Source organism: Ahaetulla prasina, chromosome 10 (assembly GCF_028640845.1).
Source record: "Ahaetulla prasina isolate Xishuangbanna chromosome 10, ASM2864084v1, whole genome shotgun sequence".
In the NCBI taxonomy this organism is placed as follows: domain Eukaryota; kingdom Metazoa; phylum Chordata; class Lepidosauria; order Squamata; family Colubridae; genus Ahaetulla; species Ahaetulla prasina.
The window spans coordinates 24,179,999-24,205,460 of NC_080548.1; the positions used below are offsets into that span (position 1 = coordinate 24,179,999).

The window sequence follows — 25,462 nt, forward strand, 5'->3', positions numbered from 1 at the left end:
TCTCCAACCTTGGTCCCTTTAAGACTTGTGGACTTCAACTCCCAGAGTCCCTCAGCCAGCAAAGCTGGCTGAGGAACTCTGGGAGTTGAAGTCCACAAATCTTAAAGGGACCAAGGTTGGAGTCCCCTGCAGTAGTGGGTTTTAATTTTGGCTGCTACCGATTTGCTCGTGTCTGGTTGCTCGCACGTGTGCCACTTCTGTGCAGATGTGCCACTTCTGCGTGTGCACAGAGATGTCTGGGTGCACAGAGTCTCCCACGGTTGCCGCTACCAATTCGCCTGATTTGAGGCAAACCGGTAGCAATCCACCATTGCTATGAGGTCCTTGGCACTGTCCCCCTGGGGTACACTGCCCACAGCTGTAGGAAACTTTTTACAATAGAAATGTGATGAACGTCAGAAAAAAAACATGTGTGCTGGAAGCTACAGCAGCTGTGAGCTCCTTCTCTTTGCAAGTCTTCCATCCCAGAAAATTTCAGTATTTAGGTTATGTATCCAGTTTGGCCCCCCTGTTTAGAACAGTGGTAGGGAACTGTGGCCCTTTTATGACCCGTGGACTTCAACTCCCAGAATTCCTGAGCCAGTTATGCTCAGGAGGAATTCTGGGAGTGGAAGTCCACAAGTCATAAAGGGGCCATAGTTCCCCACCTCTGCCTTAGAACCTGAGTCTTACATATTAAAATGGCTGGCTCAGGAATTCTGGGAGTTGAAGTCCACAAGTCATAAGGCCGGAGTGGGGTGGGGCATAGTTCCCCACCACAGCTCTATAAGCAGCTACACTTTTGGGGTTTTGGCGCCAGTGCCGCCCTCAGCTGGCCACGTGAGAGATCCCGCTAAAACGAGGGGCGGAGCTAGAGCGTCCTTGAGCCCGTACTTCCGGCGCTGCTCTATCCTCCCCGTCGCTGGTTCCGGCGTCTTGGTGGCCTGTTCTGCAGGTGAAAGTCACTTTGAGGAAGCCGCTGTTTCATCGGCCTCGTTGCGGTGAGAAGCCGGGGACTCGATTTCAGCCGGGCGCGGAGGAGGAGGCCGGATGCTCCGGGCCTCGCTTCGCCGTCGGAGGGGGCCTGGGTCCCCCCGCGAGAAGGCCCGGTGCTGATCGCGCCTCCCCAACCCCGAAGGGAAGCCGCGCCCGTCCGGGTCTTTGGGTCTCAGGGTGCATCGGCCTGTCAGATGGGGATGATGGGGGTTGGAGTCCAGGGCATGCGGTGGCCGCCACAGGAGGAGGAAGAGGAGGAAGCCGGGTCCTTCGGGAGCCAGTTCTCGTTCTGTCTCTGCATCCGTGGAGGGAGACGCTCATACATACGGTCCTGTTTTTCTTGGTCGCCTCCCCTTTGATTCTTAAAAATTTTCTTTCTTTTTCTTTCTTTCTTTCTTTCTTTCTTTCTTTCTTTCTTTCTTTCTTTCTTTCTTTCTTTCTCTTTCCTTTTCTTCTTTTCTTTCCTTCTTTCTTTTTCTTCTTTCCTTCCTTCCTTCCTTCCTTCCATCTTTTTCTTTCTTTCTCTTTTTTCTTTCTCTCTATCTTTCCTTTTCTTCTTCTTTTCTTTCCTTCCATCTTTCTTTTTCTTTTTTCTTTTCTTCCTTCCTTCCTTCCTTCCTTCTTTCTTTCTTTTGGTCACTGAAGAAATAGTTGTAAGTCAAGGACTACCTATATAGTAAATAAATAAATAAATGAATGAATTCAATAAATAATAATAGTATTTTCAGAGTTTGCAGTGTTTGCAGAGAAACACAAGTAATTTAACCAACCCCTTTTTTTTCAATGTTCTTCAGGTTGCTTTTTTTCTTTCTTTCTTTTCTTTCTTTCTTTTTCTTGTTTCCTTTTTTCCTTTTCTTTCTTTTCTTTCTTTCCCTTTCTTTCATTCCTTCCTTGCTTCCATCTTTTTCTTCTTTCTTTCTTTTCATCTTTTCCCCTTTCTTTTGCTTTCTCTTTTCTTCCCTCCCTCCCTCCCTCTCTTTTCTCTCTCTCTTTCTTTCTCTCTTTCTTTCTTCTTAAAGATAATTATTCTTAAAAGTGATGATTTATCATTTATGGCTTTTATGTACCATGACAGCTTACGCATCCAAGACAAATTCCTTGTGCGTCCAAACACACTTGGCCAATAAAGAATTCTATTCATAGCACCCACCACCCTTCAACTGCAGAAGGGGGCTCAGGGAGGGAGGGAAGGGGTGCAGGAGGACGGTTTGGGTGAAATTTTTCCCTCTTCCATTTGTCCTTGGAAGAAGTTCTTTCCATTCAGAGCAAGCCCTTTGGGGTCTTCACCCAAGGACAGTCTTCTCTGTAATGCAGACAGTTCTCGACTTATGACTACAATTGACCCCAAAAATTATTTTGTGAGAAATTTGTTAAGTGAATTTTCGCCCCATGGTACGACTTTTCTTGCCGCATTAGTTAAGTGGATCACTGCTGGTGCTAAGTTTAATCACTGCGGTTATTAAATTAGTAACACCGTTGTTAAGTGGATCTGGCTTTCCCAATTGACTTTGCTTGTAAGAAAGTTGTAAAAGTTTATCACGTGATCCCGGGGACACGGCAACCGTCATAAATAGGAACCAGTGGTCAAGCATTGGAATGTAAAGCACATGACCGTGGGGATGCTGCAACGGTCGTAAGTGTGAGAAATGGTCATAAGTCACTCTTTTCAGTGCTGTTGTAACTTCGGACTTTCACTAAATGAACTGTTGTAAGTCGAAGACTACCTGCAGCAAAAGAAAGCTGTTTCAAAAGAATTGTCCACCCAAGCAGACTTAATTCAAAAGGTGACCTTCCAGCCAAATGATACTAACCCACAAGCTTAATAAACCATCATCATTATTAGTTGGAGGATTGTGTGCCAGTATTTCCATTTTGGATAACTTATCTTTTCATCATAGATTAGCACTTACACGAAGATTAGGAACATCGCCAAGAAGGCTAGAGTACATCAGATTGTCTCTTTTGCCTTGCTTTTTACTAAAACAGCTTGATTTTCTAATAGAATTGACACAAAAGCTAGGGTAGCCTAAAATACAATGAGGCAATATTTATGGTTCAGTGAATGGCGGGAAGCCACATGTTATGTCAGTCACAAGTGAAGCCCTCCTAAAATGTTTTTTTATTTGGGTAATAGATATGTGAACACAATAGCTGTTTTGTGGTGCTGTTGAACTCAGCTAATGTGTATAAATCTTCAGTGTTTAATATTACAGTAATGGGTACGCTGTCTCACATGTGGAATGTCAATTTTGTTTTTGTTTTTCTGTCTGTCTTTGTACCTTTCATCCCCACCCATAGGTAATAGTTTTAGGAAAGGATCTCTTAGGTTACGTCAAGTGTCAGGAAGTCTCTGTTAAAGAGACACGACTAGCACCCTAATGAAAATTTAAGATTGCTTTCTTCTTCCCATTGTTCAGTTGAAAGATTTTAGGAACTGCTTAGAAAACATCACTGGTAGATACAGCTTCCTTTCAAACTATACCTAATTGAACTAATAAATAAGCAAGATGTTTATTTAGTCATTTGTTCAAGGATTAGACATTTAATTGTTCATTAATCTGATTATCCTACCAACCACACCCATTTTTATTATTTTGGGAAGAAGCCAGCAAGCAGATCTGCAGTATAAAGTATCTGCTTCCAATTTCTTGACGTGAGCATTCTGAGACGTTACTTATGTCATAGATTAGATTAGATAGAGAGATAGAGAGATAGAGAGATATAAAAATATAAGACCTCCAAGGTCCTTTCTAACTCTTCTGTTATTCCTGTTCAGCAGGCTAGAATATATAAATCTAGAACTGATTTGCTAAAAATTCAGCTTGTCTGCTGTAAAGCTTAAGGGTGAAACCGTATCTCCAGTCTGTTGTCAGATGGTTTTTAAAAAGGGAGAGGCATATTAATGGATTAGGTTAAAAGAGCTGTTAGTCAGTGGTGAGGGTACCAAGGCTTGCTTAAGGGGTTCCAGACATATTTCTACAGCGGATATTAGCAGAAGATTTAATTTCTGGTTCACTAATTGCAGATAGGAGCAATGGATTGTACCAGTAGTCTTGACAATCCTAGTCAGGCAACTCAGCTGTTGAACAAAGCTGTCACTAAGTCCAATCACATGACCACAAATGCCCTAATGGTTTTACTTAGCTTTTCTTTGTTTTACAGTGTCCAAAGAATACTATCCCAAAGAGCTGGGTAAGGCCAAAGGATGAGAAAGGTTTCCAAAACCTGACTGGTGAGGAAGCCAAGTAAAAGGGTAGATCTTACAGCTTCTTTCCCCCATTCCTCTGTCCTTTGGAATGCTCACTCCAAGACTGACATAATTAATAAGAAGAGAATTAATGTTCATATTTACATTCTTTGCAGAGGAAGGGATCACAAGATAGTAAGGCATACAGTAGGGAGTAGACATTGATGTATAAGCAGGATTCTACTTAGCATAAAATATCTATGGCAATCCGGTATCAAATTCTTTGGGGGATAAAATTGCCATAGAGAAAACTTGATCTTTTTCCTAAGGGAATTTCTTCTAATAGTTGACATTTTGAAGCACCAGGATATATCAATTACCTGATTTCATATCTATTTTCAGGAAAAAAGTATGTCTGACGCCATAAGGCGCAATATAGAGAACTACAAAACAGCTCCGTTTGACAGTAGGTTCCCCAATCAAAATCAAACACGAGGCTGCTGGCAGAACTACCTTGGTCAGTATAATTGATGCATGTGAATGTTTGTGTTTCTGCATCTTTCATATTATTCTGACATCTTTATAAAAAGTTGTATTTTTCTCTGTTGAAGTAAAAATAATATGTTATTTACGGAAAGTTTAAGCATAAAAATGGTATTGCTGTCTCTTCCTCCTATGTTTAAAAACATTGGTTACATGATGAAGAATAATTTCCTTGGGTTTAACAAACTATTTTTTTAGTTTTTAACACCACAAATTTACTTTTTTTCTCTGCCATTTTTTCTTTTGAACTTTTTTGACAGCTTGGATTATAGTTTGCACTGGTAAAACAAAGTTTTAACTATACTGTCCCGATTGCATTAAAAAAAAACCTCCTCAATCTTCTGAAAAACACTCTGTTTATCTTGCATATTAGAGTTGCTCCAGTAGTGGGATCAAGTGCCATCTACATTTAATAAATAAATAAATAAATAAATATACAAGCAAGAATATTGAGTTGTGGGGATTTGATAACTTATTTTCTCGTTAGGCTGATTTATTTATTTATTTGATTTTTATACCGCCCTTCTCCCGAAGGACTCAGGGCGGTGTACAGGCAGAATAAAATGAACAATACAAAATACAATTAAAACGGAATTTAAAAAACTTATTCAAATTGGCCTGAAAATTTAAAAAATTTACCAAACGCTAAAACCCCATTTAAAATTAATAAAAATTTAAACATTTAAAATTCAATTTAAGCCAGCCCCGCGCGAATGAAAAGATGTGTCTTCAGTTCGCTGCGGAAAGTCCGAAGGTCAGGTATTTGGCGTAAACCTGGGGAAGCCTGCTCCAGAGTGTGGAGCCCCCACAGAGAAGGCCCTTCCTGGGGCCGCCAGCCGACATTGTTTGGCGGACGGCACCCTGAGAAGTCCCTCTGTGAGAGCGCACGGGTCGGTGGGAGGCATGTGGTAACAGCAGGCGGTCCCGTAAGTACCCAGGCCCTAAGCCATGGAGCGCTTTAAAGGTCGTAACCAACACCTTAAAGTGCACTCGAAGGCCACAGGTAGCCAGTGCAGTCTGCGCGGGAGGCGGTGTTACATGGGAGCTACGCGTAGCTCCTCTATCACCCGCGCAGCTGCATTCTGACTAACTGAAGCCTCCGAGTGCACTTCAGGGGGAGCCCCATGTAGAGAGCATTACAATAATCCAAGCGAGAGGTAACGAGCGCATGAGTGACTGTGCACAAGGCATCCCGATCAAGGAAGGGGCGCAACTGCCGAACCAGGCGGACCTGGTGGAAGGCCCTCCTGGAGGCGGCCGTCAAATGATCTTCAAGCGACAGCCGATCATCCAGGAGGACACCCAAGTTGCGCACCCTATCCTTTGGGGCCAATAACTCGCCTCCAACAGTCAACTGCGGCTGCAGTTGACTGAATCGGGATGCCGGCATCCACAGCCACTCCGTCTTGGAGGGATTGAGCTTGAGCCTGTTTCTCCCCATCCAGACCCGTACGGCTTCCAAACACCGGGACAGCACTTCGACAACTTCATTGGGGTGGCCTGGGGTGGAAAAGTACAGCTGGGTGTCATCAGCGTACTGTTGGTATCTCACCCCGAAGCCACTGATGATCTCACCCAACGGCTTCATGTAGATGTTGAACAGCAGGGGCGAGAGAATCGACCCCTGCGGGACCCCACAAGTGAGGCCCCTCGCGGCCGACCTCTGCCCCCCTGTCAACACCGTCTGCGACCGGTCGGAGAGATAGGAGGAGAACCACCGATGCACGGTGCCTCCCACTCCCAATCCCCCCAACCGGCGCAGCAGGATACCATGGTCGATGGTATCAAAAGCCGCTGAGAGATCTAATAGGACCAGGGCAGAGGAGTACCCCCTGTCCCTGGCCCGCCAGAGATCATCCACCAATGCGACCAAAGCTGTCTCCGTGCTGTATCCAGGTCGGAAGCCGGACTGGAACGGGTCTAGATAGACGGCTTCATCCAGGTACTGGGGTAGCTGTCGCGCCACAGCACTCTCTACAACCTTCGCAACGAAGCGAAGGTTGGAGACTGGACGATAGTTACCCAAAATAGCTGGGTCCAGGGAGGGCTTCTTGAGGAGGGGTCTCACCACCGCCTCTTTCAATTTCTCTGATTGTATAACACAGGGGTGTCAAACTCAAGGCCCAGAACCCGGAGCCCGCCCATGGGGTGTTTAGATCTGGCCTACGGGACCGCCCTAGAAAAAGCGAAGGACCGGCCTGCGATGCCTCTGCCGGTGAAAACGGGCTCCTGAGCTCCGTTTTCGGTTGCGACGGCCTCCTGCAACCCTCTGCCAGCAAAAACAGAGCTTGGGAAGGCTGCCCACAGCCCTCTCAAGCTCTGTTTTTGCTGGCAGAGGGTTGCAGGAGGCTGTCACAGCCTAAAACGGAGCTCGGGAGCCTGTTTTCACTGGTAGAGCACTCGGGCCACCACAGGTGCTCCTGATGTGAGTGACCTCGAGCTGGCCACACCCACCCCGGCCACCCAAGGTCAAACACAACCCTGATGCGGTCCTCAATGAAATAGAGTTTGACACCCCTGGTATAGCATAATATTGAATCCCCGCTAACTTTTTTCCCTAACAACAACTGATTGGAGATTGAGAAAACACTGGGTTTGATGATGTATCATCATCATCATCATCAAATATATTTTGATGTATTGGAGGGCAGAATGGGGATTACAGCAAGGTTCTTTTTTATTTTGGAGATCCAGGTATTGGACAATACAAAGTCTTGTAGATTCTTCAGGCTTGTACATGATTCTGTTTTAAGGACTCTATTGGGTTCTAGATTAGATTGCATTTTCCTGAAATGTTTTGAGATGTTTTTTGTCCTCCCCTTCTGTCAGATTTCCATCGCTGTGAGAAAGCTATGAATGCCAAAGGCTCTGATCCCTATGTCTGCCAGTGGTATAAAAAAGTATACTCCTCCCTGTGCCCTTCTTTTTGGGTAAGTAAATCATATCAGTCTGGCTAAAGCATTTTTGTACAAGAAACCAGTTGGAGGCAAACGGAAGACACTCAATAAAAGATCTCTCCCTCTTCAGTGGTACAGCCATTAAGGGTCAGGCAATCTGATGACCAAAATACTTTGGAGTAAAACTCTAGAATCCCTGGCCATAAATCATGGCTGTTGTAGTTCCAGTACATCTGGGAAACAATTGATTACAACTCCATGATTTGCAGGCCATCAAAAAACTCCATTCACAATTGTAGTTCAAAATGCTTCTTATCCAGGGGTGAAATGCTCCTGGTTTGGACCGGATCACCCGATCCGGTAGCGATGGTGGTGGGTGGTTCGGAGAACCGGTAGCAAAAATCTCTGCTCCCCCTCCCCCAGCCGCTGCTCATGCTTTGAAAGGATTCTGATGATCCCAGCTGAGCTGCGCGATTGTCAGAGGGTTTTTTAAAAAAAAACTTTTAAACGCATTTTTTCTTCGGCCGAGAAAATGCTTTTAAAAGTAAAAAAAAAAAAAAGTTGGCCACGCCCATCCAGTCACATTACCCCCCCCTCCACCAAGCCACGCCCACAGAACTGGTAGTAACACATTTTACATTTCACCCCTGTTCTTAAACAATTGAGAAATGGGTGGAAGAGTTACAATTCTAATGACATAACTGTTAAATGGTAAGAAACAGTGATCCAAAGAAATGTCCTGGTTTTTTGCAGGTTGACACCTGGGATGAATGTCGGGAAAATGGCAGTTTTCCAGGCAAAATCTGATGGTCTTTTTGTCTGCCAGTCGCTCCCCTACTCAGGAAGTTGCGCTGCTGAGTCCTTTCCGTGTGGTACATCTGAAGGATTGTCTGAAATGGCTCTTGTCTGCTCGAGCACCTGAATCATTTCATAGTACAAAATCTGGGATATTACCCATTCTAATAAAATGCATAATGCCTATGTTTATCCTGCTGTCTCATGAATATGGTCTACCTCATGCTTGTTGTGACCCAGGCCCAAGTAGGTAGTAGGAAGCTCAGTCAGTGAAAAAACAAACAAACTTTATTCGAACAGCTGAGAATTACTTCATTCTCAGCATAGTTCAACTAAATGACAGCAAATTCCTCCCAACACAAATTCCTCAGTCCTATCACCAACCTTGGTCCAATTAGGCAAACTCCCAAAGGCCTTTCTTGGCAAAAATTCAGAAGACCCCGATACAAAAATAAATGCAAGAAGATGAAGCTACCAGCGTTGTTTTCCGGCAAAGAGCCCAAACGCCATTGCTGGTCTGTTTTAAGCCTTATGGGAGAGGCTAATCATCTCTTGGCCCTACTCCCGAGTCGTCCTCTCTGCTTGAGCTGCTCTTGCCTTCTGGCAGCTCTTCTCATGCATGCATTAGGAACAGGCTCCTCCTGTTCCTCTGTCTCACTACTATCAGTCTCTGGAGGCTCTGCAGTCCGCACCTCACTCCCCGATGGCCCTGGCATCAGCCTCCGACACAAAGCCCTCATCCGGGCCTTCCTCAGCCTCCAGGACTGTCCCACGCTATTCCTCAGCCTCATTGCTGTCTGACTCCGTTGCCAGCTCCGCAGGCTGCTGGTGGACCACAAGAATGCTTTACCTATGGTAATGTTCTCAAAGAATGGGACAGCCGTTATTACCGTGGTATGTGTTTGTACTTTCTCACTGGGCCTCCTTTGACAAGATATAAGCCTTTCCATTCATTGGGTTAAACAGCTTATATTTACATGGGAAACTGTATAGCTGCTTGTATGTCGATAACAGAATTTATTAAGCCAGGGTCAGCCATCTCACACCTGGTCATTTCTCAGTTATTAATCTCATGTTCTGGGCTAAGTGAGTGCGACATGAAAAATCCACTTGGATTGATTGCCTTGATTTCAATGTGTTTGAATAGCCTCATATGTCACCTCTTCTTATAGGCAGCCAGTGAACAGATGAAAGATCTGATCTTGAAAAGGACATCAGATACCACATGGGCTCACACATTGTGCCAGGCTAACTGTTGAGCAGGCTTAGCCAACAACTCTGTTTTATAGAGAGGAGACTGTATGCTTTAAACAGAGTTAAGAATAGAATAGAATAGAATAGAATAGAATAGAATAGAATAGAATAGAATAGAATAGAATTTTTATTGGCCAAGTGTGATTGGACACACAAGGAATTTGTCTTGGTGCATATGCTCTCAGTGTACATAAAAGAAAAGATACGTTCATCAAGGTACAACATTTACAACACAATTGATGGTCAATATATCAATATAAATCATAAGGATTGCCAGCAACAAGTTATAGTCATACAGTCATAAATGGAAAGAGATTGGTGATGGGAACTATGAGAAGATTAATAGTAGTGCAGATTCAGTAAATAGTCTGACAGTGTTGATGGAATTATTTGTTTAGCAGAGTGATGGCCTTCGGGAAAAAATGTTCTTGTTCTGGTGTGCAGTGCTCTATAGCGTCGTTTTGAGGGTAGGAGTTGAAACAGTTTATGTCCAGGATGCGAGGGGTCTAAATATTTTCATGGCCCTCTTCTTGATTCGTGCAGTATACAGGTCCTCAATGGAAGGCAGGTTGGTAGCAATTATTTTTTCTGCAGTTCTAATGGCTGGTACTGGCCACTCAGGAGGTGACATGAGGCTGGCTCCAGGCGATTACGAGTGCCTCCTTGTTGGAGGGAGTCTTTCCGGCCGCCTTGAAAGAGGCGGTGGTGAGGCCCCTCCTCAAGAAGCCCTCCCTGGACCCGGCTGTCTTAGGTAATTATCGTCCGGTCTCCAACCTTCGCTTCGCAGCGAAGGTTGTAGAGAGTATGGTGGCATATCAGTTTCCCCTGCACCTGGATGAAACTGTCTATCTAGACCCGTTCCAGTCCGGTTTCCGGCCCGGCTACAGCACGGAGACGGCTTTGGTCGCGTTGGTGGATGATCTCTGGAGGCCAGGGATGAGGTTGTTCCTCTGTCCTGGTCCTATTAGACCTCTCAGCGGCTTTGATACCATCGACCATGGTATCCTGCTGCGCGGTTGGAGGATTGGGAGTGGGAGGCACCGTTTATCGGTGGTTCTCCTCCTATCTCTCCGACCGGTCGCAGACGGTGTTGACAGGGGCAGAGGTCGGCCCGGGCGCCTCACTTGTGGGGTGCCGCGGGGTCGATTCTCTCGCCCTTCTGTTCAACATCTATATGAAGCCGCTGGGTGAGATCATCAGTGGCTTTGGTGTGAGGTACCAGCTGTCGCTGATGACACCCAGCTGTACTTTTCACACGGGCCACCCCAATGAAGCTATCAAGTGCTGTCCCGGTGTTTGGAAGCCGACGGGTCTGGATGGGGAGAAACAGGCTCAAGCTCAATCCTTCCAAGACAGAGTGGCTGTGGATGCGGCATCCCGGTACAGTCAGCTGAGTCCTCGGCTGACTGTTGGGGTGAGTCACTGGCCCGATGGAGAGGTGCGCAATCTGGGCGTTCTCCTGGATGAGCGGCTGTCTTTTGAAGACCATTTGACGGCCGTCTCCAGGAGAGCTTTCCACCAGGTTCGCCTGGTGCGCCAGTTGCGCCTTTCTGAACCGGGATGCCTTATGCGGTCACTCACGCCTCGTGACGTCTCGCCTGGATTACTGCAATGCTCTCTACATGGGGCTCCCTTGAGGGGCATCCGGAGGCTTCAGTTAGTCAGAATGCGGCTGCGCGGGTGATAGAGGAGCCTCGTGGCTCCGTGTTACCTATCCTGCGCAGACTGCACTGGCTACCTGTGGCCTTCGGGTGCGCTTCAAGGTGTTGGTAACAATCTTTAAAGCGCTCCATGGCATAGGGCCGGGCTATTTGGGACCGCCTACTGCTGCAAATACCTCTCACCGACCGTGCGCTCTCACAGAGGGACTCCTCAGGGTGCCGTCAGCTAGGCAGTGCCGTCTGGCGACACCAGGGAAGGGCCTTCTCTGTGGGGCTCCCACCCTCTGGAACGAACTCCCTCAGGACTTCGTCAACTTCCGGACCTCGAACCTTTTCATGAGCTTAAAACACACTTATTCATCTGCGCGGGACTGGATTAGATTTTAAAGTTATGGGTTTTAAGGGTTTTTTATTATTTATACTATTTTTAAATTTGGCAATAGAATAAGTTTTTTAATTGTCGTTTTTAATTTGTATTTATATGTATTTTAACTGCCTGTGAACCGCCCTGAGTCCTTAGGGAGATAGGGCGGTATATAAATTTGAAAAATAAAAATAAATAAATAAATAAAAATAATTATCCTCTGAAGTCTGTGTTTTTCTTGTTGGGTTGCAGAACCGAACCAGACAGCTATAGAGGTGCAGATGACAGACTCAATAATTCCTCTGTAGAACTGAATCAGCAACTCCTTGGGCAGTTTGAGCTTACTGAGTTGGCGCAGAAAGAACATTCTTTGTTGTCCTTTTTTAATGATGTTTTTGATGTTAGCTGTCCATTTTAGATCTTGCGATATGATAGAACCTAGAAATTTGAAGGTTTCTACTGTTGATACTGTGTTGTCTAGTATTGTGAGAGGTGGAAGTATGGAAGGGTTTCTCCTAAAGTCTACCACCATTTCTACGGTTTTGAGTGTGAGAATACACTCCTATGTATCTTTCTAGGGGGGAAAAGTGGTGTTTGGGTGCTGTGTTTGTCGATGTGTGTATTCTGCATACTTAAAAGTGGTATCTACTAGGCTGATCAGAGGCATGTGTGTTGCAATGGCACCATGCAAATGATATACATGCATGGTGCCATCGGATGTCATGATATCACTCATGCAAAACATTTTTGTAATATATGCAGTGAAGTCATATTCCATATGTTATCCGTTTGAAATAATGTACCTAGGAAAGCAAATACTTTGGAACCAAGATAATTTCTTTTAGTAAGTATGTTTTTAGTAAGTATGTTTAGGATTATTTTTAAGAAAACATTTTTGTTTAGCTTTCTTAACAATTAAAACCATTTTCAAACTTTTAAAAAAACCTTTAAAAATTAGAGGAGACAACCCCAAACAAACTACAAATAAATACTAAGAAAGAAATCTACCTTATGTTTTATTTTTATCAATAGTCATTTGTTATTATAACAAATAACAAATTTATTTTATTTATTTTTATTTATTTTATTAATAACAAATTTATTAATTTATTTGTTATTTAACAAATAACAAATTAGTTAACAAATAGTCATTTGATTACTAATACACCACTAGAAATACTAGAAATACTAGAAACTAATACACTAGAAATACTTTGGCCACCTAATGAGAAAGAAGGATTCACTGGAGAAGAGCCTAATGCTGGGAAAGATAGAGGGCAAAAGAAGAAAGGGGCGACAGAGAATGAGGTGGCTGGATGGAGTCACTGAAGCAGTTGGCATGAGATTAAATGGACTCCAGAGGATGGTAGCGGACAGGAAGGCCTGGAGGAACGTTGTCCATGGGGTTGCGATGGGTCGGACACGACTTCGCAACTAACAACACCACCATCACTAGAATATAATCTGAGCAAAAATAAAATAAAATACCATAAAACATCTGCTATAGTAACACATCATCCTTTCATTAGTAAAAAAATGGTGCTTTTTCCAAAAAAGATAAGCCATACATTTCTGACATTAGTATTACGTTATATTATAAAAGTTAACAGTAACCTAGTGGTGATTCATCAGTTTTCCTAATACAAAACCAGATTTGACTTGCAATCGTCTTGACTGTGGCAGGATCACCCCAAAGGAGTTTATGCAAACAAAAAGGAAAGGAAACATATGCTTATGCCAGGAGATGCAAGATAGTTAACAGGTTTTGTGCGCATCGACCTCAAATATGGATCTGTGAAATGACACTATTGTTCATTTAAGCCAAGTGTGAAGCATACGAAGAACTGCAGAATTTCGGTTTGGCTAGTCTAAAGAAAAGAAGAATTAGGGGGTGACAGTATTCCAGTATTTGAGGAGCTGCCACACAAAAGAGGGGGGTCAAATTATTCTCCAAAGCACCAGAGGGCAGGACAAGAAACAACGGGTTGGAAACTAATCAAAGAGAGAAGCAACCTGGAATTAAGGAGGAAGTTACTAACAGTGAGGACGATTAACCAGTGGAACAGCTGGCCTCCAGAAATTGTGGCCGCTCCATCACTGGAGGTTTTGAAGAAGAGATATGACAGCCACTTGTTTCAAATGGTATAGGTTCTCCTGCTTGAGCAGGGGGCTGGACTAGAAGACCTCCAAGGTCCCTTCCAGCTCTATTCTACTCTATTTAGGTCAGGGGTCTCCAACCTTGGCAACTTTTAAGACTTGTGGACTTCAACTCCCAGAATTCCTCGAGGAATTCTAGGAGTTGAAGTCCATATGTCTTAAAGTTGCCAAGGTTGGTAACACCTGATTTAGGTGACAAGAGACAACCCAGGTCATAGAGTCGGAGAGCCTTGCTTCCTGAACCGGACGTACGCTCTAGGAAAACCTTGCTTGGTTTTCCGCGAGAAAGCGACAGAAGCTCCGGAAGTTACATTGTGACGACTTAAGTATGCGCCGGAAAGAAGAGAAAGTCGCTATCGGACGCTGTTGGAGCAACCGAGCCTGACTGAAGAAGTCGAGCCATGGCGGCTCCTGCGATGCCGCCCCCGCCGCCCCCGCCGCCCGGAGCTCCCCCGGGGGTGCCGGGAGGGGCTCCTGGGCAAGGAGCCGTGGTGGCGGCGGGAGGCGCGAAAAGCGGCGAGGAGAGACTGAAGGAAATGGAAGCCGAGATGGCCTTGTGAGTAGAGGCCTGAGAGGAGCTTGGGGTATCCCGGTGGTTTATGCAAAGCCGCCTTTGAATGGAGCTCAGCCTTTCGGGTGACTTCGTTATACGTGCATTCCTGTAATCCCCAACTCTGAGACGCGTTTCCCGGCTGTATGGGATCTGTAGCCCCAAATATCGGTCAGATAGTTAGCAGATAGATAGATAGATGATAGATGATAGACAGACAAGGAGAGGAGAGGAGAGGATATAGGATAGGAGGGGAGGGGAGGGGAGGGGAGGGGAGGGGAGACGATAGGATAGAATAGGAGGTAGGAGATAGGATAGGATATAGGATAGGATATGATATAGGGGATAGGATAGGAGATAGGATAGGAATAGGATAGGATAGGATTCTTTATTGGCCAAGTGTGATTGGACACACAAGGAATTTGTCTTAGGTGTATATGCTGTCAGTGTACATAAGGAGGATAAAATACATTCACAAGACTAAAAAGATACAACACTTAGTGACAGTCAAGGTTACTAATAAGCTATCAAATCGTACTAGGAAACAAAAACAATATAAATTGAAAGATATGAGCAACATGGTTATAGTCATAAGTGGGGAGAGATAGGTACTAATAAGGAAGATAATAATAATAATACAGTCTTAGTAAATTATTTGACAGTGTTGTGAAAATTAGTTGTTAAGCAGAGTGATGGCATTCGGGGGAAAACTGCTCTTGTGTCTTGATGTTCCAGTGTGCAGTGTCCTATAGCGTGTTTTTGAGGGCAGAAGTTGAAACAATTCATGTCCAGGATGTGAGGGGTCTGTAGATATTTTCATAACCCTCTTTTTGACTCGTGCATTATACAATAGAATATCAAGAGGATGGATGGATGGATAAATAGATCATACATAGATACCATAGGTAGACAGACAGACAGATGATAGATAGAAACCATAGATAGATAGAAATCATAGGTACCATAGACAGACAGACAGATAGATAGGATAGGTAGAATGGATAGACAGACAGATAATAGATAGATAGATAGATAGATAGATAGATAGATAGATAGATAGATAGATAGCAATACTTCATTGGCCAAGTGTGATAAACACACAAAGAATTTGTCTCCGGGGCATAAGTGCTCAATGTACATGCAAAACAACAAAGTAATATTAATATCAAAGTAATAATAACCATAATGACCATACCAATAAGAGATGGTAATGGAATATATGAGAAGGATAACAGTAATGCAGCCATACTACATAGGTAGTATGTACTACATAGGTAGTATGTACTACATAGGTAGTACTTAGACATAATAATAAATAAAAAAAATTATTTTTTTTCTTTGTCTAATGTGTCCAAAGTAGGATAATTGATCTTGAATTATTTCGTTCAGTGATCCATTGGTTTGTTTTCTTGGTTGTCCAAAGGTCAAGACTTTTCCTATCCTACTTTCTTAGGGTGTTACAGGGAATATCATGGCTTGCATGATTCTAATCTGATCTTTGTAGGTATAGACACATCGCAGCATCTGGATATCTTTTCCTGGGCTTTTATAGTTGTTCTACCAGCTGCAGCGAGTTTCTTGACTGCTTGTTCCTTTACTGTTGATTGTTGATGTTAAAAGGCAGAAAGTCTCCACCATTTAAGTATCTTTGCTGCCAGTTCTAAGCCTGGTTGTTCCACCTGTTATCATTAGTTTGGTCTTCTTTATGTTTAATTTTAGTCCCATGCTCTTTGACTTGGGAGAACAGTGAAAAATTGAGGATTTCTTTTGCCTGTAGTTTTCAACATTTTGAAACTTGGAGAAAAGACAGATGAGCATCCTAGGAAACCGAGTTGGGAATCTACAACAGCTTGGATAAGCTGTCTGAGTATTTATCCCTAGTATTTCCCAGTTTAAATAAAGGCTCAAAATCTCTGTCTGTCTTTCTGTCTGACATTTTGTCTCTCTATGGACCATTCACTGAATTTCATTTAATTTTATTTTTTGGATGCTTCAGGGAAGAGATTTAAATCTAATCAGGGAATAAAGCCAAGCAATTCTTGCTTCTAATTGATTCTAATTGAGATGAAAGTGAAGTGTTTGAATGTTCAGAAATGAAATATGCCTCCTGATAATGACTTCCAGGTTTGAGCAGGAAGTGCTTGGAGCTCCTGTCTCTCTGCCTCCTGTTGCCTCTGTGGTAGAAGCTGTGCCAGTTGCTCTAGCAGTACCAGCGGTAACTGCAGTGTCCCCTGTTCCCGTCATCCGACCCATCATTGCCACTAACACTTATCAACAGGTGAGCAGTTTGTTGAATTCTATTCTTTGTAATGCAGGAAGTGTTAGAATGTTTTCAGTGGAGTATTTAAAATCAGTACTACATTGGCTTTGACGTTGTAAATTTTTGTACATGGCTATTGATCTTATTCTGCTACCATCAAGTCTTTCATTTTGTTATCCTCATGCCCTCCAGGTCCAGCAGAGCTTGGAAGCCCGAGCAGCAGCAGCTGCCACAGTAGTTGCCCCTATTGTGGCTCCTCCAGTGCCATTTGTAGGCCCAGGTATGGTCAGTTCCAAAGGTTTGGCTAAACGATCATCTTCCTGCCCCCGCATTAACTTCACTAGTGTCTTTAAGTGAGAAAGATACCTATTTCTGAAAGAAGAGAGTTGCCTCATTCCAGTTTAAGTAATATTGTTTATTGTACTCGAGAAACTCTTAATTTTAATTCTTACTATATTGTTTCCAAAATATTGATTGAAGAAAACCCCAGAAGGAGTTGGGGGGAAAAAGAATTAGGATAATTTTTTTAAAAAAAATTTATTTTGAATTTATATCCCGCCCTTCTCCGAAGACTCAGGGCAGCGTGGACTGTATTAAGCAATAGTCTTCATCCATTTGTATATTATATACAAAGTCAACTTTATTGCCCCCAACAATCTGGGTCCTCAAATCAAACGAAGAGCTGAAAACAGTGATGTTCAAGAATACCCTGTGCTGTAAAACTGCTGAAACAAATAGTTTTCATCTGGTTTAAAAATATGGGTCAGATTAAAGGCAGAGATAGCAAATTTGAAATGAAGAAACAGAGATGTCTATATATTCTCAACAATTGCCCCTGAGGCGGAACATGTCTAATAGGCCTCTTCAATGGATCCAACATTTGGAAAGATGGCATTCTTTTAAGCATCGGTACAATAATCATTTATAATAGTTTTCCTTTGGATCATGTGATCTGAGGAATCTTGATTATTGTACTCCAGCATATTGGCAGAAACTTGGTTTGGGGAAGACTCATGTATGGGTTTTAAAGGTAATAAACAACATTACAAATTGAGCAGATTTGAGGGGATGCAAGAGAATATCTCTCTAGTGCTATAGATGACAACACAAGCTTAACTCTGTAGGGCACTATTTTCTACTCCAGGAATTTAACCTTTCTTCTAACCTGCCTGACAGTTCTGTTGTCCATCAATTTTTGATTTGTGTTACCAAAAAGCAAGATGGAAATGACTGCAAGGCTGGTGAAGGAGGGACCGGCCCCATTCCTCCTCCCCTGCACCTCACTTAGGAACCAAGCAGGTGTCAGAGCTGGGCAACCCTGTTCTCTGTTCCCAGTTTACAATCTCCGTGAACTGCAGGAAGAGTAGAGTTTTTCACTCCTCCAGGAGGCAAAGAAAATTACTTGTAAAATAGAAACCATTTGCTTCAGAAGAAGAGTTTTCAAAGCATCTTTTTTTCCTTCCAGCAGTTCCCCCACAACGTCCTCCCATTCTCCGGCCAACCTTTGTGCCTCATGTCTTGCAGCGGGCAGGTAAGTTTTCCTTTTATTTTTTAAGCCTAGTGGATGGCCGGAGCCTGTCTTTTTCTACCACTGTCTTTTTCTACCACTGTCTTTTTTTTTTTCTTTAGGTGGTCCTCGGCCGATGGCAATGCGCCCACCGCATCACCAGCCCATGGTAGGGCCTCCAATGCCAGGCCCTCAAGGCCCCCCGATACTGATGGGTCCACCGATGCAGAGAGCACCTGGCCCACCCCTTGGGAGCATAGGACCAATGCGACCTGGTCCCCCAGTAAGTAGAGTAGGGAGGGTACCAAGAGCTGTGCCAAGTTTTGAGACCAGTTATAAGGTGGGTTTGGAATTGGTATAAGAGGGTTTGTCAGTATAAATTAAAAGAGCAATACATGTACAGCAGTGGTGGGTTTCACTTACCTTTGCTACCGGTTGGCTCACGCACCACTTCTGCGCATGCGCAGAGCATATTTGATGACGTCTGGGCGGGTGGGCGGAGCCTCCCTTCGCCGCCGCTACCGGCTCGCCCGAAACAGGGCGAACCGGTAGCAACCCACCACTGATGTATAGGTATAGAACAGACGGTCCTCACTTTAATACCTGTTGACTGACTGATACTGTCAGTCAAAGGAGCTGCAGAGGTATTGACCGTTGTGTCTTATATTTATATGGCTGCCCAACTCACAAGAGCCTAACTTTTATATTATTTACATGTGAATTGTTTTTTTTTTACTGACATTAATAAATATTGAGTATAATTCCACATGCTCAAGATTTAGACTGCTGTTTAAGACTTGAATAGTATTGGATTTTTAACTTTTAACTCCTTAAATGTATTCACTTTGGGGTGTTCTTTTTTTTTTGAAAGAATATTTCTTTTACAGTTTAATTACCTTCATGTTTTTTTTCTCTTTATATATGTTTCGTTATACTTGTTTTTCTTGTTGGTTATATTTCAAAAAGGAGCAAACCATTTTTAAAACAAGAGTTTATGGAGCACATTGTGACTGTGTTCTGCTCCTTCTTGACCAGGTGGGTCCAGGCATTTCTGTTGGCCCTTTGGCTCCACTGGTGCCTGTACCTCGGCCAGTGGTGGCCCCTCCGAAAGTCAACCCCACAGTCATCCAGGCGGCTCCTACGGTCTATTCTTCACCACCGGTGAAAAAACAAGAGGTTAGTGAATCTGGTTAAATTCGTACTCAAGTCCATTCTCCTTTCCAACTTTCTTGTTGTGAGCCAGGCCCAAGTAGGTAGTAGGAAACTCAGTCAGTGTAAAAACAAACAAACTTTATTCAAACAGCTGAGAATTAACTCATTCTCAGCGTAGTTCAAGTAAATTAAAACAAATTCCTCCCAACAGAATTCCTCAGTCCTATCACCAACCTTGGTCCAATTAGGTAAACTGCCAAAAGCCTTTCTTGGCAAAAGTTCAGTAGACACCGATAAAAAACAAATGCAACAAGACGAAGCTATCAACGTTGTTTTCCGGCAAAGAGCCCAAACGTCATTGCAGGTCCTTTAAGCCTTATGGGAGAGGCCTGAGCCTCACTGACATAGTAACAGTGAAAGAGTTGGAAGGGACCTTGGAGCTCATCTAGTCCAACCCCCTGCTTAGGCAGGAAACCCATACTAAGGATTCGAACCGCCGACCTTTCTGATCAACAAGCTCAGTGTCTTAGCCACTTAAGCCACCTACTCAGGCTATCCGACATCTTCCCTCTGCTTCTGCAGGAGGAACATCGAGAGCCTCTGCCACCTGTGGTGGAGGAGAAAGAACCAGCTGGGGCTGAGGAGCCCGTGATAGGCCCAAGTATGCCGGAAGCAGACCTGATCCCAGTCGTGGACTCACGGCTACCATCGCTACGTGGCCATGACCTGGCACCCACACGGGGGAAGCGACCCCGAGGAACTGATGCTGGATTTGTTCCCGTAGAGGTAATAAACCGCGGTCATTTCTTTGTAGAGGCAACAAGTAGTTTCCTTCCGAAAGTTCTTGTCTTCTTTGTATGTTTTTCTTCAAAGCCCTTAAGAGTTAAGTATTTCTGGGATGGAGGGTGCAGGGAGGGGGGGGGAAGAGATATAGACCATCTTCACACAACGTCTTGGAGTGAGCCAGTTTGGTGGTGTAGTTAAGGAGGTAGACTAGAAACCGGGAGACGTAGGCATAAAAGCCAGCTGGAAGACTTTTGCCTTCTCTCTCAGCCCAACCCAGCTCACCCAACGATAAAGATAATGCTGATGCAAGATTTATATAATACGTAAGAGGCAGGAGGTACCACATAATTGTAATAATATCTGTTGAAGAAAAGATTGGAAGTCATATTGCTTAACTTTAGTCCTCTTTTTTTAAATCTTTGCTTTGTTTTTTTTCCCCTTTTACTCTTTGAAAATTTTAACAAATGAATATTGGTTATACATTTTTATAAATAAATAAAAAGGGAGAGAACCCTATTGGTATGAAAGGCCAAAGTCTAAAATCTCGGGGAGCTAAATGATTAAATTCAAAGGCCACCAGCACATGTGCTTTTTAATGCGCTGCAGGAATGGGCGCTGTATGAGGACATTAGGACTTCAGTGATCATGAGTAGCATCCTTCCAGCCTTAGGTTTCCTGTTCTTAGACTAGCTAGAGAAATGCCAACTAACCAGGTGTGAAAGTAATGCTTTCATTCCCTAGATGCTAAATCCTTATACTGACTAATTGTCATTGTATTTGTATTGTGCAAATGAGCCTGGGAGATAAGAATTGTAATGAATGGCCTGAGATAAGTAGGGGTTTGTACGAAAAAGAAATAGGAACTTGTGGCTGTTTTTGTTTCCTATGTGTGGTTTACTTTCTAGCCTGCTGGGTCAAGGACTGTCTTCAGTTTCAGATGTGTTCTTCAACATTTGTTGTTATTAGTTGCAAGGTCGTGTCCGACCCATCGCGACCCCATGGACAAGGTTCCCCCAGGCCTTCCTGTCCTCTACCATCCTTTGTAGTCCATTTAAGCTCATGCCCAGGAGTGGTATTGACTTACCTTCGCTACCGGTTCGCAAATCTGAGCGCAACACCTCTGCACATGCGCAGGACCTTCCGCGCATGCGCAGAGCGTCAAAAATGAGACATGGTGACATCCTGACGGGTGAGCGGAGCCTCCCATAGCAGCTGCCGGTTTAACCGAACCTAATAGAACTGGCTGAATACCACCACTGCTCATGTCTACGCTTCAGTGGTTCTTCAACATAGGTGAAGTAATTGACATGTTCCTTTTCGCCCCCTAGCCGGTCATGGAGAGCACGCCCGAAGACAAGAAGAAGACGAAGCAGGAGAAGTTGAAGCGTTGCATCCGTACCGCTGCTGGGACTTGCTGGGAGGACCCAAGCCTTCTTGAATGGGACGCTGGTGAGCATCCAATTAGAGTGGGCCAGTGGGTAGACAGTGGGGGTTGAGGCCACGATTCGCCCTCAAGCCTAACGTTGGCATCAACTTGCATTCACTGACTGGTATTTGCCAAGTGTATGGACTTGTAAATATCTTCAGGGCCTCCCAGCATAACCCAGCCTGTGTATCAAACCAAATCAGAATGTGTGAGTCTTGAATAAACCAAGCTCTTTGATATTTTATTTATTTGTTTTGGTGCCACTGAGTCAGTCTTGCCAAGTCCCTGCAAATTTCTTGCCGAGGTTTTTGGAAGTGGTCTGCTATTGCCTGCTGAGAGGGAGGGACTGGCCCAAGGACACCCAGCTGATTTCGTGCCCAAAGCAGGATTAAAATTCCCGATTTCTAGCTTGGTACCTGAATCATTACCAGAGGGGGGTATCAGCAGGTTCTGGAGAACCAGGAGCGGAAAGTTTGAGTAGTTTGGAGAACCGGTAATAAAAATTCTGACTGGCTCTGCGCCCATCTATTCTCTGCCTCCTGAGTCCCAGCTGATCGGGAGGAAATGGGGATTCTGCAGTATCCTTTCCCTGCCATGCCCACCAAGCCATGCCATGCCCACCTAGCCACGCCCACAGAACTGGTAGTAAAAAATTTTGAAACCCACCACTGATCATTACCCTAAATTGGCTCTTTTGAGATTGGCTTCGGGGGGAAAAAACAAAGCCAAATATAATGATTCCTCTTCTGGAGAGGCAAGAACCATGAAAAGCTACAAAAAGGAATTTCTTGAAATTCTGATTCACGTCACCTTGTATGAATGCACATTGAAGGTTTTCTGTTGTCTAGAGGACTAAGTAAGAACCCTGTATTATCCTTCCTTCCTTCTTTCCTTTCTTCCTTCCTTCCTTCCTAGATGACTTCCGGATTTTCTGTGGGGACTTGGGCAACGAGGTGAACGATGACATCCTGGCCCGTGCCTTCAGCCGCTATCCATCTTTCCTAAAGGCCAAAGTCATCCGGGACAAGCGCACTGGCAAAACCAAAGGCTACGGCTTTGTCAGCTTCAAAGACCCCAACGACTATGTCCGCGCTATGCGAGAAATGAATGGTGCGTGTGACGTCCCCTGTTCGTTGACGGTGAGGGTAAAGCTGTCCATTTCATCCCGAGAGGATACCCTCCTCAACTCCCATTGGAGAAGCAGAATCAACTCCCATCTAAAAATGAAATAACCAGTGATAAAAATGTCTTGTCTTTTGAGAAAGGGCAACAAACCGAAAATATCAAGTGGCTACTAAGTCCAACCATGTTTCAACTCCCAAGTTGAAATATAGCTCCATACAAAGTCTGCTTTAAAAAAAAAAGTTTGTGCTAAATTGCATTAGGGAATTCAAGTCAATTCCGACATTGCAGTTATCCTTTAATTTTTTTAAAATTATTATTATTATTTTTTTTTTTTACATTTATACCCCGCCCTTCTCCGAAGACTCAGGGCGGCTTACAGTGTATAAGGCAATAGTCTCATTCTATTTGTATATTTTTACAAAGTCAACTTATTGCCCCCCCCAACAATTTGGGTCCTCATTTTACCTACCTTATAAAGGATGGAAGGCTGAGTCAACCTTGGGCCGGGCTTGAACCTGCAGTAATTGCAGGCTCTGTGTTCTTAATAACAGGCTTTACCAGCCTGAGCTAAACCGGCCCCCTAATGATGTGGTCCCTACATAAGAATGAAGTATGGTTTGTTTAACTGGCTGATGAAATGCACCCCTGTAGCCCGAGTGATCGCTAAGCCATTACCGTATTTTTCAGAGTATAAGACGTACCTTCCCCTCCCCCAAAAGGGGGTGAAAATTTGGGTGTGTCTTATACACCGAATATAGCCCTGCTACATTCCTTTGGCTTCTGCCTCCCAGCAATTTACCTCCTTGCAGCAAGCAGCAAACAGCCCGTTTCAATTTCAGCACAGCCTAATTAGCACAAGTTGATTGTCCCCGACTCTCAGCTGTTTCAGTCTGCAGAGATTGCCATTGCCGATTGCTGTGCGGGCCACTGCTGCTTGCTGCAAGGAGGTAAATTGCTGGGAGGCAGATATTTTTTTTCTTGTGCTAATCAAACTATGCTGAAAATAAAAATGAAAGTGAAACAGGTTGTTTGCTGTTTGCTGCAATGAGGCAAAATTGCTGGGAAGCAGAGGCAGATTTCTTTTTCTTGTTTTCCTCACCAAAAAAGGTAGGTGCATCTTATAGTCCAGTGCATCTTATAGTCCAGTGCATCTTATACTCCAAAAAATATGGTAATTATAGTTTCACATTCCTCAATAGTGAAGACAATATGACCGATAACTCCAAAGGAAATAAACCACACGATCACTTGGGTGTAACATGTGAACCTAGCTAACCTAGTTGTGCAGGTAAACTACATTTGCCAGCTTCATTGCGATACCTTCCAGGTAATTGTGTACTTCCCTCCCCCCTATAGCTGCCCTTAGATATTAGGGGTACTTCCAGGATATCAGGAGCTTGGCTTAATGCCTAGCGTCCGCAGACGGGCATCATATTAAACGTCCCCACCCGGGGGGATTTGATTTAAGTCAACTCAATTTAAATCCTGAATAAAAAGGCTTGATTTAAATCAACTTGATTTAAATCATAATTTTTAAAGAGCAGCTGCCACCTCTGTCCTGCAGCAGCTCCTCCTCTGACCCGCTGTTGACTCACCAACAGTCCCAATATTGCAGAATATACAGCCTCATAACTAAGCTCTATTTCCTGCTGAATAAACTAAATTAATATTATCTTAAATAGAAAAATATCTTTAGATAAATTTTTTACTCCAAAAGTGTTTTATTAAAATAAATTTGATTTAAATTAAAAAAAAAAACTCATTTAATTTTTTTTTTTAATTGATTTTTTGGATTTAAAAAAAAATCGATCTTTATCCACACTGGTCCCCACCTTCACACCGTTTCTTGTTCTTTTGCGGCAGGAAAATACGTGGGCAGCCGGCCCATTAAACTGCGCAAGAGCATGTGGAAGGACCGCAACATCGACATCGTGCGCAAGAAACAGAAAGAGAAGAAGAAGCTGGGCCTCAGGTAACGGGACAGCAGTCGCTGGGACTGTGCTTCAGCCATCACCCAAAGCTGAGGAAATGAGCTCTGGGCCTGCTGGAGAAGATGCAGATTTTGAGAACTTGGGCAGTGGAGGGGGGCTTGGGATAGCACAGCCCCCGTCCCCGGCTTGAGGCTCACGTGCATGGAGGTGTTGTGTGCTTTGCACCCCGTTTCCCAGACTTAACTGGCTTTCCTGGTTTGATAGTTAAGAAACCACAACTTGTAGAGTCTTCTGGGTGTATTTTGAGAGGAGATAACTTTTGTGCTAAGTCAATAAATTTATGCTGCTTCCTTTTTATTATTATTACATTTAACTCTTGTTATCTTTCCCTTACCTAAAGAATCGTGTTTTCTTGAGGCTACCTTGATTTTCGGATAAGAGTCTGCTTATAGATTTTATATTTCCGGAGACAGACAGTGGTTGGGGAAGTCAAGGGAAAAGAGTTTCACGGCCTTTGGAGTCCTGCTTCGTAGGTTTCCCAGAGCAGTCTGCTCACCCTCTGTAGTAAATAGGGTGTTGGACCAAACATGACCAGAACACAACTTTCATATTCATTCTAGAAGCTTACCAAATGTTATTTTCTGGAGCAACGCAGAGCTCTGTTTGAAATTAGGTAGATTCCTATGTGAGCCTGTTCCAAGTATTGCTGAAGTCAGACTGCCTGCCCAGAATACTCAGATTATCCCGTAATAGAATGTTTCCTTAGCAATAGCAATAGCACTTAGACTTATATGCCACTTCATAGTGCTTTTACAGCCCACTCTAAGCGGTTTACAGAGCCAGCCTCTTGCCCCCAACAATCTGGGTCCTCATTTGACCCACCTCGGAAGGA

The 25,462-nt window shown here is 43.9% G+C and overlaps 2 protein-coding genes across 3 annotated transcripts; both read left to right on the forward strand.

The window, feature by feature from the left end:
* Positions 1 to 823: 823 nt before the first annotated feature.
* Positions 824 to 8,583, forward strand: LOC131204491 (cytochrome c oxidase subunit 6B1). The gene is made up of 4 exons (XM_058195861.1): positions 824 to 980; positions 4,565 to 4,679; positions 7,535 to 7,635; positions 8,356 to 8,583. Exons 2-4 carry the CDS (start codon positions 4,574 to 4,576, stop codon positions 8,407 to 8,409), a joined length of 261 nt encoding a protein of 86 aa, XP_058051844.1. The 5' UTR covers positions 824 to 980; positions 4,565 to 4,573; the 3' UTR covers positions 8,410 to 8,583.
* A 5,565-nt stretch (positions 8,584 to 14,148) lies between these two features.
* RBM42 (RNA binding motif protein 42) lies at positions 14,149 to 24,936 on the forward strand. Of its 2 annotated transcripts, none has more exons than XM_058196214.1 (10): positions 14,149 to 14,389; positions 16,508 to 16,661; positions 16,836 to 16,923; positions 18,109 to 18,174; positions 18,273 to 18,433; positions 19,186 to 19,326; positions 19,885 to 20,088; positions 21,417 to 21,537; positions 22,430 to 22,624; positions 24,503 to 24,936. In XM_058196214.1, exons 1-10 carry the CDS (start codon positions 14,235 to 14,237, stop codon positions 24,613 to 24,615), a joined length of 1,398 nt encoding a protein of 465 aa, XP_058052197.1. In that variant the 5' UTR covers positions 14,149 to 14,234; the 3' UTR covers positions 24,616 to 24,936. The 2 variants fall into 2 exon arrangements, with proteins under 2 accessions (XP_058052197.1, XP_058052199.1); XM_058196216.1 differs by having other exon boundaries at positions 18,112 to 18,174.
* The last annotated feature ends 526 nt before the right edge of the window (positions 24,937 to 25,462 follow it).